This window comes from Dicentrarchus labrax, unplaced genomic scaffold, assembly GCF_905237075.1.
Source record: "Dicentrarchus labrax unplaced genomic scaffold, dlabrax2021, whole genome shotgun sequence".
NCBI lineage: Eukaryota > Metazoa > Chordata > Actinopteri > Moronidae > Dicentrarchus > Dicentrarchus labrax.
In genome coordinates this window covers 10278347-10293657 of record NW_026136722.1, presented here as the reverse complement: position 1 = coordinate 10293657, position 15311 = coordinate 10278347, and the positions used below count along the sequence as shown (strand labels likewise).

Genomic DNA, 15311 nt, shown 5'->3' with positions numbered 1-15311 from the left:
CAGCTGAGAGGTGAGCAGGGTTGGAGTGTGAGGAGAAGAGAGACTGAAGCTTATAAAGACACTGAGGAGAGGAGAAGTGGAGGAGGAGGAGTTTCAACACTCAACACTGTTTTCATTCATTAATCAGCTACATCATTAGCACAGTTTTACATTATATTATCTCTTATTAAATAACACATATTTGATTACTCGGTTCTAACTTGGTTCTGTTTTACTCATACTTTCTTCTCTTTTTTTTTACTTTTGCTACTTTTTTCTGCTAGATCAACTTTGGGCCTCTTAAGGTATTTGAGTATAAATAACGTTGCATGCACAGGAGAGGATTAAAATCAAGAAAGTTTTTTTTCACATTATCTGAATTTAGATTTAAAAAAATCACCAGAACTGCTTTCTTCCACCTGAAAAACACTGCAGGCCTTCCGCCCCTTACTCTCCCCTTCTGCTGCCGAGACCCTAATCCACACTTTCATCACATCGAGAATTGTCTATTGCAACAGCATCTTATATGGTACATCTCCTAAAGTCCTTAATAAACTGCAATACATCCAGAACTCTGCTGCTCGCCTGCTCACCCATACCCGCTCCCGTGACCACATCACCCCTGTCCAACAGAACCTCCACTGGCTCCCTGTCCAGCAACAAATCCAATTTAAAGTCCTCCTCCTCACTCACAAAGCCCTCGACAACCAGGCCCCCTCTTACCTTGCAGACCTGCTCCATCGCCACACTCCTTCCCAAAGCCTCCGCTCCTCTGATGCCAACCTCCTGTCTCCACCACTGAGGACCAAGCATCGTACCTGGGGCGACAGAGCCTTCTCCATTGCTACCCCCTCCCTCTGGAACTCTCTCCCCAAACAAATCAGAGACTGTACTGATTCATCCAACTTCAAATCACTGATCAAAACCCACCTTTTCAGAACTGCTTTTAATGATTTTAAATATTACGTTAACGTCAATAGAAACGATACCCACATTAATGTTGTAAAGTTTGCAAACTTCAAAAATGTCTCTCATTAAAAACAAATTGTCCTGTATTGATCTATCAGGGACACAATACGACTGATCAGTACCAATAAATAATCCTTCGACAAAATCTTGTAGTCTGTACACAAAAGAGCTACAGGTCTCCAGTTCTTTAACAGGGTCAGATCCCCCTTCTTGGGTAACAGGGAGATCACAGCACGCCTACAGGAGACTGGAAGAGTTCCTTTCTCAAAAGACTCCTTAAAAACGTCCAGCAGGTCATGTCCAAGAAAACTCCAAAAATGTTTTAAAAAGTCTGCAGGTAGGCCGTCCATGCCTGGAGCCTTTCCTGAGGCCATTTGTGTCACTGCAGAGGTCAGCTCCTCTAAAGAGATGTCAGAGCTCAGGGTGTCACGTTCTCCTGGACTCAGCTGTGGAAGACCTTGAAGAAGTTCATCAGCAGCATCCACTTCACAATCTTCTGCCTTGAACAGGTCTGAGTACGAAGACACTGCATGGCTCCTCATCTCAGCGGGGTCAGAGGTCAAATTCCCATCAGGCAGGCGGAGGCACACCATCTGCTTCCTTTGGGCCACAGACCTCTCCAGGCTGAAGAAGAAGGAGGTTGGTGCATCCATGTCTCTTATAGTGGTGAAGCGTGCTCGGACCAGAGCTCCTTCAGCTTTCTCTTGAAGAAACGAGTTCAGCTGCTGCCTTCTGAGGTGTAACTGTTCAGTGTTTTCAGCAGACATACTCTCTAGCTCTCTGATTACTGACTCTAACTGCTCCATAGCCCCTCTAATATTTGCAGTAGAGTAGGACGTTTACTGTTGACAGAACACCCTAATTTGACCCTTTCCAACCTCCCACCACTGACTCAAGGAGGGAAAAAAACTCTTTCTTGGATCTCCAATTAGCCCAAAACAGTTGAAAGTTTTCACAGAAATTAAAGTCATGTAAAAGTTTAACGTTAAATTGCCAGAAGGACCTAGGTTTCCCAGAAGGAGATAAAACCAAATCTACTAAAATCAAATGATGGTTTGTAAAACCAACAGGGAGGATTTGACAGTTAGCTGCGCGAGTTATAAAAGAAGCAGACAGGTAAAGTCTGTCTAACCTGGCTGCACTAACCCTACCATCTGATATTTTCACAGCTGAGACAGAAAAGAAAACGACTGAGGATGGAGCTCCTGTCCTGTCTAAAATGACATCAGTGCAACAGTTCCAGCTATCTAAGCTGTCTTTTAATAACTTAAACACAGACAAACGTTCAGGACCATGATTTGGGTGCATACATATTAATAAAAGTAAAGGTAAAACTTTCTATTTCTGCCTTCACCATCAGAACTCTGCCTGCTACGATCTCTGTTCTGGATAAAACTCCAGCACTGAGATTAGAGCCATGGCGGAGTGCATACTGAATAAACTTTTTAATAGCAAGGAAATATTCCCTTATTTCCACTGACCTGCCAAAAGAATCATCTAGGAAATAGTTAACCTCTTTAAGAGAATACAAGTCTGTATTCTGAGAGACACTGTCTGCTACAGACACACTGTCAGAGTCAACCTCACCATCTGAGTCCATTACCGTCACCTGACTGTTATCTGTAACCACCTGTACCAGCTCTGTCTGCTGCCCAGCACCAGACTGCAGCTCCTGCTCCATATCAACAGCCTTCCCCCTGTCCTGCTGTACCTGCCTCCCCCTGTCACTGCCTCCCCCTGTCCTGCTGTACCTGCCTCCCCCTGTCACAGCCTCCCCCTGTCCTACTTCACCAGCCTCCACCTGCTCTGTTGCGCTAGGCTCCACCTCCCCAGGTGTAGTAGCCCCAGCCTGTTCAGCCCTACTCCCCCTCCCCCCTCCTACTTTCCTTCTCTACACTCACAACATTTACACCCTCCTTCCCTGCTTCATCTCTCGAAACACTCGGCTCGCAGGCGGAGCTGCCTCGCCGCTCCTCTCGCCACTGTCAGCCTCAGCGGGTCCCGCTGTGTGCTGTCTGTGCGGACATGCAATACGTTTATGGCCCACATCACCACACTCAAAACACTTCATGCTCCCAGAGCTCGGGTACACCATGTAAAACCTCTCCTCGTGTCGAACACAGAAGGACACATCCAGTGTCTGAGTCCAGAAACATAAAGACTTGTCTCCGCAGAGACTGAACATGCTTTAATTTTACATCTTTGCATCCCAAAGCAACAGTGCGGAAACCACTCGCAAACTTACCGAACCGTTTCAGCTCTCGTTCCAGCGCTTCGTTCGGGATGAATGGAGGAACGACGGAGACGGTTATCCGGGTAGAGGACACAGCCAGTGGGGGAATTGGAATGAACGCCTCATCTAAAATTAAAGCACTCTCGGATGAGTTCACTTACACAGCTCTGGTTTTTCCAAAACACCACGAGCGCTTTATTCATGCGGGAGGATGTCTCCGTGGCCTATCTGCTCTCCCACAGCCAGCAGCACCTGCTCTACGGTGGAGCTGTCTCAGTGACACAGGTGGCGTCTCAGAGGACGCCATCCTCGCCACGAGACACGAACAAACACACACAAACACTAAACGGACTTTAAACTATAAACTAACTAATATAACAAACATGACATACAATAAAGACTCATTAAGAAAAGAAAAACTTAAATAGTTTTGAAAAATGCTACTTGCTTTTCACCAACAAACCTCCACCAGAGAAGAAGAAGAAGAAAAAGAAGAATTTCAACATACTTAAAGGTACAGAAAGCATTGGCTGTTTGCTGACTCCCAGTAAAGATGTGTCAGAGACTCAAAAAGCAGAAGTATTCAGTGAGGAGGTTTTTGTCACAGTGTAAATCACTGTGATACCCACTCATTAACAGAGCTGTCCCATGTTTGACAGTAATAGACTGCTGAGTCTCCCTCCTCCACATTGTTGATGATCAAACGATAATCTGATTGTGACTGATGAGTAGATGTGAACTTTGGAGAGGAGAAACCAGAACCATAGGTTGGAGAGCTATTGCTGTGATAAAACCTCAACACATACTGAGGAACTCCTCCTGGAATCTGTTTATACCAGCAAGCAGCACTACCAGTAACAGTCCCCAGGTTACAGTCCATGGTGGCTGTCTCTCCTTTCCTCAGCGTCACAACAGGAGGCTTCTGTGTCACCACCGTCACACCACTCACACCTGGAAACAACAAGATGACATGGAGTCAAGAGAAACACACAGACTGATGAATCCAACATGAGCTCAAAGCTGCAGTAAGTCAGCCTCCTTACATGTTAGAGCAGTGATGAGAGTGCAGAGGGTCCCCAGCATGTTGTCAGTGTGTGGTGTAAACGTCCCTTACTGTCCAGCTGAGAGGTGAGCAGGGTTGGAGTGTGAGGAGAAGAGAGACTGAAGCTTATAAAGACACTGAGGAGAGGAGAAGTGGAGGAGGAGGAGTTTCAACACTCAACACTGTTCTCATTCATTAATCAGCTACATCATTTGTGCAATTTCACTACATATTATTTATTAATAAACAACAGATATTAGAAATATTGTATTGCACATTGAAATGTGTCTGATGAAAATGTATTTGATTGCTCTTGAACATTTTTTTTTCTACTCTAATAGTTATATCAGGTTCATTTCTGTATCTTTCTAGAACATTATATAGACAGAAGGATAATTACATCGCCTTGGTTTTTAAGTTTGTGTTATAAAGTTCTTACAGCATTTTATATTATGAAGATAAACAGCATTGTTGACAGTGTAAACGTCCATTTATCATCTCAGTGCTTTTATCCTTCTCAATATCCCTCTGAGTGTATCTTTGTTTATTAATTATGAGGCAAGGCAAGATTATTTCTATAGCATGATTAAGACACAAGACAATTCAAAGAGTAGCTATTACAAACGTCTGCTGTAAATAAAGTCACAGTGAAAAGAACAAAGCAAAATGCATAAAACAACAAACGTTAAATTAATGATTTCTTAATTTTTGGTAAAATAAGTTTAAATAAGTAGTATTTCAGTAAGTCATTTTTAAATAGAGAGCATGAGTTGATATGTCAGAGTCTAGAAAAACACAAGTAGGAGGAGGTTTTTGTCACAGTGGAAATCACTGTGAGACAGCTTCAACACTCAACCCTGTTTTCATTCATTCATAAATGACAGAATGTATTGTCACATCATATCCACATTATTATTATTTTTGTTGTTGTTCCTGCTGTCTTTCAAGGTCTGCTGATGTCTTTTACATCAGTGTCAATGATCTCAGGGGAGTTACAAATGTTCTTTTTAAAGTGCTGTTCTGTTTTATTTACAAAAATGTAGTAAATCTAATCACATGCTAAATATGACTTCATTGTCATTCAGGTTCATGTTTTATTACAGTTGTATGTTACAGTATGTGCAGTAAACAGTGTTCAATAATAATCAGGATGTAGAGTAAACATTAGTTAGCATCCTCCATATTAAGAATGACTCATGTTATTTATTAATTGGAAATAATTCTATGATCTGTGATGTGAACAGATCAGTGTAGTATTTTCATTAGGTTCTGTTTAAGTTGCACTTTAACAATTAGTTTTTTGCTTTTGCTAGTTTTGTCTGCTAGATCAACTTTGGTCCTATTAAGTTATACAAGTATAATAATCATCACATGTGCACCAGAGGATTTATATGAAGAAATATGTTTTCACATTATTTGAATTTAGATCAGAAAATTAGAAAGTGTTGCAAACTTTCTATTATTTTCATATTTTATTATAAGAAATATTAAATTCATTGTAAACAATTATTTTGTAACAATGGTACATATCACAGAGGACTGCCACTGAGGTAGTTCTACATTTTTATGTGGGGATCTGATAAAAGGGTTTATAGTTTTAAAATTAAAAAAATAATAATAATAATAATAATTTTAATACATTAAGGCACAGAAAGCATTGGCTGTTTGCTGATTCCCAGTCAAGATATATCAGAGACTCAGAAAGCAGAAGTATTCAGTGAGGAGGTTTTTGTCACAGTGTAAATCACTGTGATACGTACTCATTGACAGAGCTGTCCCATGTTTGACAGTAATAGACTGCTGAGTCTCCCTCCTCCACATTGTTGATGATCAAACGATAATCTGATCGTGACTGATGAGTAGATGTGAACTTTGGAGAGGAGAAACCAGAACCATATCTTGGAGAGCTCCAGCTGTGATGAAACCTCAACACATACTGAGGAACTCCTCCTGGAATCTGTTTATACCAGCGAGCAGCACTGTTAGTAACAGTCCCCAGGTTACAGTCCATGGTGGCTCCAGGAGGGTTCTGTGTCACCACCGTCACACCACTCACACCTGGAAACAACAAGATGACATGGAGTCAAGAGAAACACACAGACTGATGAATCCAACATGAGCTCAAAGCTGCAGTAAGTCAGCCTCCTTACATGTTAGAGCAGTGATGAGAGTGCAGAGGGTCCCCAGCATGTTGTCAGTGTGTGCTGAGAATGGCCTTGTAACTTGGAAAGTGAGTGTACTGCTGACAGATTAGAGGGTTTGGAGGATGAGGAGATGAGGTGCTGGAGGAGCAATTTAATACAACACTGAAACTGAGAGTGACTGACAGGAGGAGGAGCTTTGGTTCAATGTGCATTTGTTGGTCTCTCATCTTCTGTAAAGGGAAAAGTAATTTGCGTCTCTATTATTGTCAGTGTAGGTTTTGTCTCCTCCCTGATTGGTATATTTATTTCCTTTAGTTCGTGATTTTTGCATTTTAAGGAAAGATAACTATTGTGGGATATAAGTTTTGACTCTTCACACATTAAAATCATTCACACAAACAAGAAGTGAACTGTCTAATTTTGACCAAAGGACACTAATCAAACCATCAGTGTGTTTCCAGTCAGAGACAGTTCCCTCTCATTTTACAGAGAGCTGATACTTGACCTCTTCATTTACATGGAGCTATGAATAAGGAAAGGAGGCCTGCAGGTGCATCCTGGGAAGGAAGAGAGGGAGGAGTAGAGAGGTGATGCTTCACTGATGGAGGGTGAAAACTCAGTTTCATTTTCTCATTTTATCTGATTTTTCTAACATCTGAACTAATGCAACTAACTTAAACCAGACAACAAAATATGAATCTGTCTGTTATACTTTTGTTGCAAATTCCCTAATAATGAAATTGAAGCTGTCTGATTTTAACTATACTTGTTACAGCAAGAATTATACAGAAATATGTCTGTTATTTATGTGTCCTGGATAAACTGTAATTATCGGTGGCATGAACATTAACAACAAAATTAAATCTAGTGCAGGTTGCAAATGTTCCAGCTTAATATGATTGTTTTAAATTAAGAAAGGACAAATGAACACAAAGTATTTTGATCACAACTTTTTATTGAATGAGTCTGGAAAATGCAGCAGTTGCAAAGCTGATACAACACCTCCACCTAACTGTCACAACATTTATTACAAGCATGCAGACATCTTTTCTAACATGTAAACCTTGTAATGAGCAAACAGCACAAAAAGTAAAGAAGCAGGTTAGAAATGGTCATTCTGCTCCTCTGCTATTCTTCAGTGGGACAGTTTGACTTCTTGATGTTTTTCTCTGAAGTCTGGGAGCCCAAAGACACTTTACATGTGTAAACCTTATCCATGTTCCAGTCTGACGTCTGGATGGCCAGATAGCTGCTGATTTGGAAAGTCTGGTCTGGTTTCTGAACAGCGGTGCTGGTAGAGATCCCACTGCTCACTGGACTCCCACCAGACACCCAGCTCACATCTGCAAAACCCTTAGACCCACTGGGCAAAATGGACAGACAGACCAGAGTGGCTGTGTTGGACTGGAGCTCAGCGCTGGACGGAGGGAAGACTGTCAGGACAGGAGGAGAGAGGCTGGAGCCTAACAATACATGAAGGACATTCATCAAATAACTATAAAGCAAATCATTGAGAAAAATTAACAATAAAGGACAGATAATTCTGAGTAGTTACAAGGCCAATAAAAAAAGGGCATTCATTAAATAAGTAGAAATTAAGCCATTCATACAAAAAAATGTCAGTAAAACATTAATATATTTTTATATTTTGAAAAATATAACAATCCTGCTTAAGAAATAAAGCATTTTAAATCTGTCAACACTTTTAAAAATCATCAACTAACATAAAACCAAATCAATCAGTCACAAACCTGGAAATATTTTGATCACTTCTTTGTCATTTTTATGTTGGTAACTAATTCATTACCTTTATATTCTGTGTCTTAAAAATGCATTTTAAATATTGTTCAATAATTTTGAAATCACAGTGAATCAGCTTTGTGGCATCTATATAATTATAAAAGGAGAAACAGTTCTTAATTTCAAATATCTAGAATGTTTTGTTTTATTTAATTAATAAATTAACATTACAAGCACAGTAGTTTTACAGTATTAAGCATGTAAAATATTTAAAACAATCTTTTAAACAATCACCAACATATGAATTTATCATTTTCTCTTAGTATGTATCAGAAACAGAAAATCTGTCCTGTTTTATAATCAGTTAAAAGGTACTTACTTGTCACAATCAGCTTGGTGCCTTGTCCGAATGCCACAGTGATTCAGTTTGTATACATGGCTGTACAAAAACCTCCTGACTCTCACTAATGAGGGGAGTGGAACTGAAACATCCTGTTGAGACCAACTTTCACTGTCAACATCTCATTCACTTCATCAGTCTGCTTACATTCAGAAACACTGCTGGACTTGAGGACTGGTTCTGAATCTTCTGTTGCATCCTTTTGTTTTCATGATTTTGTTAAAAGTTCAAATATCAGCATCAAACTGAGAATAACAATATGAAAATGTTCTCAGAATTCATAGAAGCTGAGGTGAGTCTCTCATTGAGGTTTTTGTCAAAGTGTAAATCACTGTGATACAGCTGCATCATCAGAGTCGTCCCATGTCTGACAGTAATAGACAGCAGAGTCTCCTGTCTCTGCCCGCTTAATGATAAACTGGTAATTTATGTCTGATGAGGCTTTAGAGTTGAATCGGTCTGAGGAGAATCCTGTTCCAAAGCTGTGTGAACTGTCAGTTTAGTGAAAGCTGAGTACATACTGAGGAGCTTCACCAGGAACCTGTTTATACCAACTGACATCATTTCCATCATATCTCTCAATGTTGCAGTTGAGAACAACCTCTTGTCCTGTCGAAATTGTGTGGACAGCAGGCGTCTGGGTCAGCACTATCACTGCATCAACATCTGTCAAAAACACATGAGTGAAAGGTCTCTGTGTGAAAATATGGGCTATAAAAGGAATGAGAAGAATATCTTACATGTTAGAGCAGTGATGAGAGTGCAGAGGGTCCCCAGCATGTTGTCAGTGTGTGGTGTAAACACTCAACACTGTTCTCATTCATTAATAAATGACAGAATGTATGTGTTTTTTCAACATAACCCCAAATCAGTTGTTTGAGTTTGTTTATTATTGTTCCTGTTGTTGTATGTTGTGCACATAGACAACTACCAGATAGTTCCAAGGATTTATGTGAGAATACAATAAATGGGCTTAGTAGTTTTAAAATGGAATTTTAACATGCATAAAGTTACAGAAAGCATTGGCTGTTTGCTGATTCCCAGTCAAGATGTGTAAAAGACTCAAAAAGCAGAAATGTTCATTGAGGAGGTTTTTGTCACAGTGTAAATCACTGTGATACCCACTCATTGACAGAGCCGTCCCATGTTTGACAGTAATAGACTGCTGAGTCTCCCTCCTCCACATTGTTGATGATCAAACGATAATCTGATCGTGACTGATGAGTAGATGTGAACTTTGGAGAGGAGAAACCAGAGCCATAGCTTGGAGAGCTATCGCTGTGATGAAACCTCAACACATACTGAGGAACTCCTCCTGGAATCTGTTTATACCAGCGAGCAGCACTACCAGTAACAGTCCCCAGGTTACAGTCCATGGTGGCTGTCTCTCCTTTCCTCAGCGTCACAACAGGAGGCTTCTGTGTCACCACCGTCACACCACTCACACCTGGAAACAACAAGATGACATGGAGTCAAGAGAAACACATAGACTGATGAATCCAACATGAGCTCAAAGCTGCAGTAAGTCAGCCTCCTTACATGTTAGAGCAGTGATGAGAGTGCAGAGGGTCCCCAGCATGTTGTCAGTGTGTGCTGAGAATGGCCTTGTAACTTGGAAAGTGAGTGTACTGCTGACAGATTAGAGGGTTTGGAGGATGAGGAGATGAGGTGCTGGAGGAGCAATTTAATACAACACTGAAACTGAGAGTGACTGACAGGAGGAGGAGCTTTGGTTCATTCTGCATGGTTTGTCACATTTGTTGGTCTCTTATCTTCTGTAAAGGGAAATGTCTTTTCTCTCTCCATTGTCAATGTAGATAAAAACTTTTATTTGTAAAATGTAAAAATGTTCAGTTTGTTGTCATACACTTTTTACTTTATTGATAACTTCCAGGTTAAAACCACTTGCTTTCTTTCTATCAACCAAACAAGATGGTTACCTCTAATTAACTACATTTCATTGTCTAATGTAGTGAGTGAATCTTGCAGCCGTCACAAACAACATAAAATTGAAAATGTAGAAATTACATAAACTCAGTGTTGTTACAATATTTTCAATACTGCTTATTTAAATTGTTATATGTGATCTTTATTTTGGTTGTGGCGGAGAGGAACACAGAAACAATCAACGGGTGAATTGTTTTTGCTCTCTAAAATTCATCAAGTTGTCAGAAACAAACTCTCCTTCATTCTTGCTTATGCTATTGTCCATGTAATTCTACTGTATAGATGGCTAATCAGTATATTAGGGTGAAAGTATATAGTTGTACTTTCCTAAACCATTTCTTTTAGAGATGTATTGTAAAATAAATAAATGTTTTATATAATAGTTTTATTTGTATAAGGAAATAAATGTTTAAAAGCTCTCTTGGTTGGACCAGCATCTCGCATGTCAGCTCTACCACCACTGGTGTGTGTGTGTGTGTGTGTGTGTGTGTGTGTGTGTGTGTATGAGGTAGCACAGAAAGAGTTTCAGTCTTGAAAAATGCTCAATAAATGTCTACTTAGATTGATTAATGTAAGTTGCACATAAATCTCTTTTTAATAATTATTTGGGTAAAAAACTCCATTACAACAAAAATGTTCATACAATGCTAATTGATGTGAAAAATATACTGTATATACTGTATTTTATCATAATTCTAGACTACATTTTCAGCCATTATGTTACTTTATGTCCAGCAATTAATACACATAGTGCAGCAGGATGACAGTCGAGATAATTTCATAAATGCTGCCACCTTGTGGTGGAAAGTGACGTTGTACAGACAGGCGAAGAGAAATACATTTTATCATGTTTTCTACACCATTCATGTGACCAGATCTCCCACCACACTCATCAATAAAATTATATAAACTAATCATCTTCTAATAAACATATCAACTCTTATTCCATACATCAGCATTGAGACCAGACAAAAGCCGGTAGGCAGGTCTACGGTCTCTGTGGCCCTCTCCTCCTCGCTCTGGTCAATGTTGGCCCCTTGATAATTCCCTTGACAGGAGCCCTCATCTGTGCTAGCAGTGGAGACCTCAGACCAACGTTGGGGGGGACCCTCCGTACGGGCCGATGAGGCAGAGTGGATCTGCCGTCCTTGAGATCGTCCACAAAACCCTCCACACTGTCAAACTTCGAGGTGAGCCTCCCCAGCTCGTCTTTTAGAGTGTTAAACTGCCTGTAGAGGTCTCCCAGAGCGTCTGATAGAGGCTGGATCCTGCAAACATGCAGGGAGGTTTGGGAAAATACAAATGAGTAAATTATTTCAGTACTGAAGTGACCAGTCAAAGAGCTTTGGCACCGTAATGTTCCACAAGCTCACATGAAATAGGAACATTGCTTATTGGCAAAACATAACCAAGACGAGAACCAAGTCAAATTGGCAACATGAACATGAAAGTCACGACATGCTGTTAAGCAGGAACAGTCCCATCATCTGCAGGAAACATCAGGATAGCAGACATCAAAAACGGAAGAAAAAAGAACGGAAATGGAAAGAAAGTATAAACAGCAGATTTTTGGCGCAAATTTAAGAATGGACTCTGAGAGTGCAGTTCAAATGTTGTGGTTATGTTATGTGGAAATGTTCACATCAAACATGCTCTTAGCTGGTATCATGCTAATAAAAAAAGCCAAATCTCCAAAGGAACAGGTCAGTGACTTACAGTAATATCTGCCAGAAACACTCAATTCTTCAGCTCACAAGGCTGAAACATTTCCCGTATTCTATTGGCACAGATCCGTAGTGAGGTCATTTAAAAAGCAGAGTCGGCCTTGTGTGGACCAGAATAATCAGAGGCTCACATTACTGGCTCTGACAGGTCAGTGGTCACATGCAAAGCAACGGAAGTTGCATAATTCCTAATTTTGTACGACTGTTGAGAGAACAATAACATGTTCACTGACATCACTGACTGCTGTTATTCTTGCACATTTCGCCTCTCTTACTCAACATTTGGACTCTATTTTCTCTCCTTGTTCTTGCCTCTTTGTCCACCATCACTGCAATCTACAGTACGTCCAGTCAGAAGCCATTTGGACCCACCTGTTGTATTCAGGTAGGACAGAGGCATGGTCGTTGATCAGCAGGTCTTTCACTTGGGTTATAATAGCAAATTTCCAGTTGTCCAGTACCTGAGTCAGGTTGGAACAGGTCTTGCCGTTGGTGTGTTCTGCTGAAGACAGAAATTTAGGAGTATATACATATTTACCCTGAACAGTATGAATAAAATGTCGTGCTTTTTAAATGAAACCGTTTCGATAATCATTTGCAGATTGTGGAAAATCATATAGTCCCAGACCTTTAGGGTCCCAACGTGGGGTTTCCTGTTTCCATTTCTGAGCTCCACATGTTAAGGTCATGCAGAGCAGGGCCAGAACCCCCTTCATCCTCATCTTCCTCACCTCACACAAACAGAATAATAAGATATGGGTGCTGCTGAGAAACAGGAAAGTGATATCAGACAAATTTGGAAGTAGCCTGTAAAGTGCCTCTTACGCTTGGTGACAATGTTAGAATTTCACTTGATTTATTTGATAAGTGAGTAATATATATTTGAATTAAAGATCTTAGTAAACAAAGGATTTGTCTCCCAGATTACAGCATACAGATTATAATTATGAGATAACACTGATTCGTGCATATATTTGAGGCAATGTATTCTATCTTCACTTAGTTTTACTGTTCTGTGGGTGAAAACCAATGCAAAGAATGAAAACAGTTTTACTGTACCTTTCTGAGAAGTAGTACCAGGGGTCTTTCCAGGTCACAGGAGCAGAACACACTACGCAGTACGATCCTTCAACAGTGACACACTGAGAAAACATGACCTGGGCAGCACTCTCTTATAACTGCCTCCCTAAACTCCCGGAGACCATTCCCCCCACCTGCTCCCACCCACTTCAGTGATGTAGTGATGACACACTCTGCTGCATGCACAGACATATAACATATCAGGCACCAAAGGCAAAGCTCCCCAAACACATGTGCACACATGCTTTCCACTACAGATTTGCGTCTTGCAGACTGTGCATCTACTACAATGATAAATAACCCATAGAGCTGGATGGGAGGTCCTGATAATCCCCTATCTATGCTCCATCCATCCTCCACATGTCTTTTAGCTGTTGAGCGCTGGAGGGCAACTGCACTCCCTATGGGCTCTAATCCAGAGGAGGTGTTTGATGTAGCCGTGTGGCTCCGATATAGCATTCTTACTGCCTACTGTAATACAATCTGCTCAACATCTGGGCTACGGCAGCCCCAGCCAGCAATGGTTCCTTTAACTGTCAAGGGTGATGATGCTGAAAATAAGGGAGTGAAGACATATTGTTTAGTGTTAATTGTTTAAATAAAATTGACTATTTTAGAGAATATTTGCCAGTTTTCCTCAGTCAGGGGCTGTAGCAGAGCCTGGGTATGGTAACTTTGTTGATACGTTCTAACAGTCAACTTTAAAACAGCTGTTATATAGTCATGAGAGAAATATATAGCTCCCAAGAGATTCCCTTACCGCTGACATCCCTAACTCATAAAAGCTGCTGTCAGTTCACTAAGCTTGACATTATCCAGCCTTGATGAGTCTAGATAATTAACTGCTGATGGTAGGTGAAGCAACACATTTTCTTTAGTTTCATTGCTAGGAGAAATTTCTTCCATCTTCAATCAGGACAGTTTTGGGCAGGCAAAATGTAGCTGGACCCAAAAGAAGTAGAAAAATATATATCACCAAAGCACTTTTTCCTTGATTTTTAAATACCGGGCAAAAGGATTGCCTTTTCCTTGTCGGCTCTGAAATGAAATACCTTTTGTCACAAGAAATTCCAGCACTGATCTATTCCAGAGCTCCTTGGTGCTGCATCCTGCACTGCACACGCATTATTCATACATGGCATGAGCCCATCACTGCTGAAAAGGAATCTGACTGGGCAATAGTCCCTGCCATCTGCACCAACTTTAAACCCATGAGACAACATATTGCACTGCATGCTGTAAGTAGGATGAACATGATACAATAAGTACTATACATCTTCACTGCTGACAACACTAGAGAATTATTTGGATTCCATTCAAAACTAAATGAAATGCTCTTTGGATCAGATCCCCCAAAAAGATTTATAAACAAGGAAACAGTGGGATTTGTTAGATTCGTTTAAGAAAAGCTACCTGACACCCAACAGATAATCCACTCTGTCAGCAACCAGTCACAGTAAAGTAGCTGGTTTGTAAATCTGGATTGAACCCATTTTCCTACATTTGAAACTGACATTTAAGTATAATTTTTTGGAGTGGTTTATCTTTTAATCATCACAGACTGAAGTTCATTGTTCTCCTAGCTTATTATTTTCCACTACATCAGTGGAAATGTGCAGCAGCAGCAGCAGCAGCAGCAGCAGAGCAGTAAAAGAAGGTATGTGTCGTATGTGCAGTGGAAGAAATATCGAGCAAAAGCTCCAGGTAAAAATACTCCAGTATAATTCATGCAAAAGTGAAAATATTCTGTAAAATGATCCGCAGAAAAAAGTATAAAAGTAAGTACTCATTATGTAGCAGAAAGGCCCCCCATATTGCACTGCTGGATTATTTTTGCAGCATTTTACCTTTTTATGTTTAGTTGGATAGTGTAACAACGCATCATAATTTATGATCTGAATGTAAATCCTTAATCTTGGCAGTAAACAATAACCTGTAGATAGTTTAAATATTATATTTGCAGAAATGTAGTGAAATATAAGCATAAAGTAGCATAAAATGTACCTCAAGTAAATATACACAGTTGCTTTCCATTACAGTTTACTGTGTATTT

General features: G+C 40.3%; 4 protein-coding genes and 1 long non-coding RNA gene across 11 annotated transcripts in view; 1 reads left to right on the top strand and 4 right to left on the bottom strand.

Annotated features, from left to right (window-relative positions):
- The window catches only part of LOC127356424 (immunoglobulin lambda-1 light chain-like), an 8026-nt gene extending 1527 nt beyond the window's left edge, over nucleotides 1-6499 (bottom strand). The window contains exons 1-2 of the mRNA XM_051388146.1: nucleotides 6374-6499; nucleotides 5980-6281 (exon numbers count right to left, since the gene is read on the bottom strand). Coding sequence (XP_051244106.1) covers nucleotides 5980-6281; nucleotides 6374-6413 — 342 coding nt within the window. The 5' untranslated portion in view covers nucleotides 6414-6499. The remainder of the gene's footprint in view (nucleotides 1-5979; nucleotides 6282-6373) is intronic.
- Nucleotides 1-9328, bottom strand: part of LOC127356422 (immunoglobulin lambda-1 light chain-like) — a 15370-nt gene extending 6042 nt beyond the window's left edge. Inside the window, exon 1 of one of the 3 annotated variants that reach the window (XM_051388144.1) lies at nucleotides 9248-9328. In XM_051388144.1, the coding sequence (XP_051244104.1) occupies nucleotides 9248-9287 (40 nt within the window). In that variant the 5' untranslated portion in view covers nucleotides 9288-9328. Of the gene's footprint in view, nucleotides 1-10; nucleotides 2618-4224; nucleotides 4437-9247 lie in introns of those variants that run through there. The other 2 variants (XM_051388143.1, XM_051388145.1) reach the window with 2 other exon arrangements.
- The window catches only part of LOC127356427 (uncharacterized), a 13032-nt gene extending 3129 nt beyond the window's left edge, over nucleotides 1-9903 (top strand). Inside the window, exons 2-3 of the long non-coding RNA XR_007881983.1 lie at nucleotides 3776-3948; nucleotides 9771-9903. This is a non-coding gene — a long non-coding RNA (uncharacterized LOC127356427). The remainder of the gene's footprint in view (nucleotides 1-3775; nucleotides 3949-9770) is intronic.
- si:dkey-282h22.5 (uncharacterized protein LOC107988040 homolog) lies at nucleotides 4044-13360 on the bottom strand. 5 transcript variants are annotated; one of them, XM_051388149.1, is made up of 5 exons: nucleotides 13238-13347; nucleotides 12807-12943; nucleotides 12551-12680; nucleotides 11406-11722; nucleotides 4044-4132 (listed from the first exon to the last, which is right to left on the bottom strand). In XM_051388149.1, the coding sequence occupies exons 1-4, from the start codon at nucleotides 13330-13332 to the stop codon at nucleotides 11443-11445; spliced, it is 642 nt and encodes a 213-aa protein (XP_051244109.1). In that variant the 5' UTR covers nucleotides 13333-13347; the 3' UTR covers nucleotides 4044-4132; nucleotides 11406-11442. The 5 variants fall into 5 exon arrangements, with proteins under 5 accessions (XP_051244109.1, XP_051244110.1, XP_051244112.1 ...); XM_051388150.1 differs by lacking the exon at nucleotides 4044-4132 and having other exon boundaries at nucleotides 11027-11722; nucleotides 12807-12940; nucleotides 13238-13360; XM_051388152.1 differs by lacking the exon at nucleotides 4044-4132 and having other exon boundaries at nucleotides 11027-11722; nucleotides 12551-12677; nucleotides 12807-12940; nucleotides 13238-13360.
- LOC127356426 (immunoglobulin lambda-1 light chain-like) lies at nucleotides 7303-10179 on the bottom strand. Its single transcript, XM_051388153.1, has 4 exons — nucleotides 10047-10179; nucleotides 9632-9954; nucleotides 8487-8523; nucleotides 7303-7830 (listed from the first exon to the last, which is right to left on the bottom strand). The coding sequence occupies exons 1-4, from the start codon at nucleotides 10084-10086 to the stop codon at nucleotides 7496-7498; spliced, it is 735 nt and encodes a 244-aa protein (XP_051244113.1). The 5' UTR covers nucleotides 10087-10179; the 3' UTR covers nucleotides 7303-7495.
- Nucleotides 13361-15311: the final 1951 nt, after the last annotated feature.

Excerpts from the sequence above, each read along its gene's own strand:
- LOC127356426 (XM_051388153.1), bottom strand. The coding sequence starts at position 10,086 with ATGCTGGGGACCCTCTGCACTCTCATCACTGCTCTAACAT. Across the intron at positions 9,955-10,046 it reads TCTCATCACTGCTCTAACAT|GTGTGAGTGGTGTGACGGTG; the intron begins GTAAGGAGGCTG and ends TGTTGTTTCCAG. Across the intron at positions 8,524-9,631 it reads GGGACGGCTCTGTCAATGAG|GTGGCATTCGGACAAGGCAC; the intron begins TGGGTATCACAG and ends AACTGAATCACT.
- si:dkey-282h22.5 (XM_051388149.1), bottom strand. The coding sequence starts at position 13,332 with ATGTTTTCTCAGTGTGTCACTGTTGAAGGATCGTACTGCGTAGTGTGT. Across the intron at positions 12,944-13,237 it reads TGGTACTACTTCTCAGAAAG|CAGCACCCATATCTTATTAT; the intron begins GTACAGTAAAAC and ends CCTGTTTCTCAG. Across the intron at positions 11,723-12,550 it reads GTCCTACCTGAATACAACAG|GATCCAGCCTCTATCAGACG; the intron begins GTGGGTCCAAAT and ends GCATGTTTGCAG.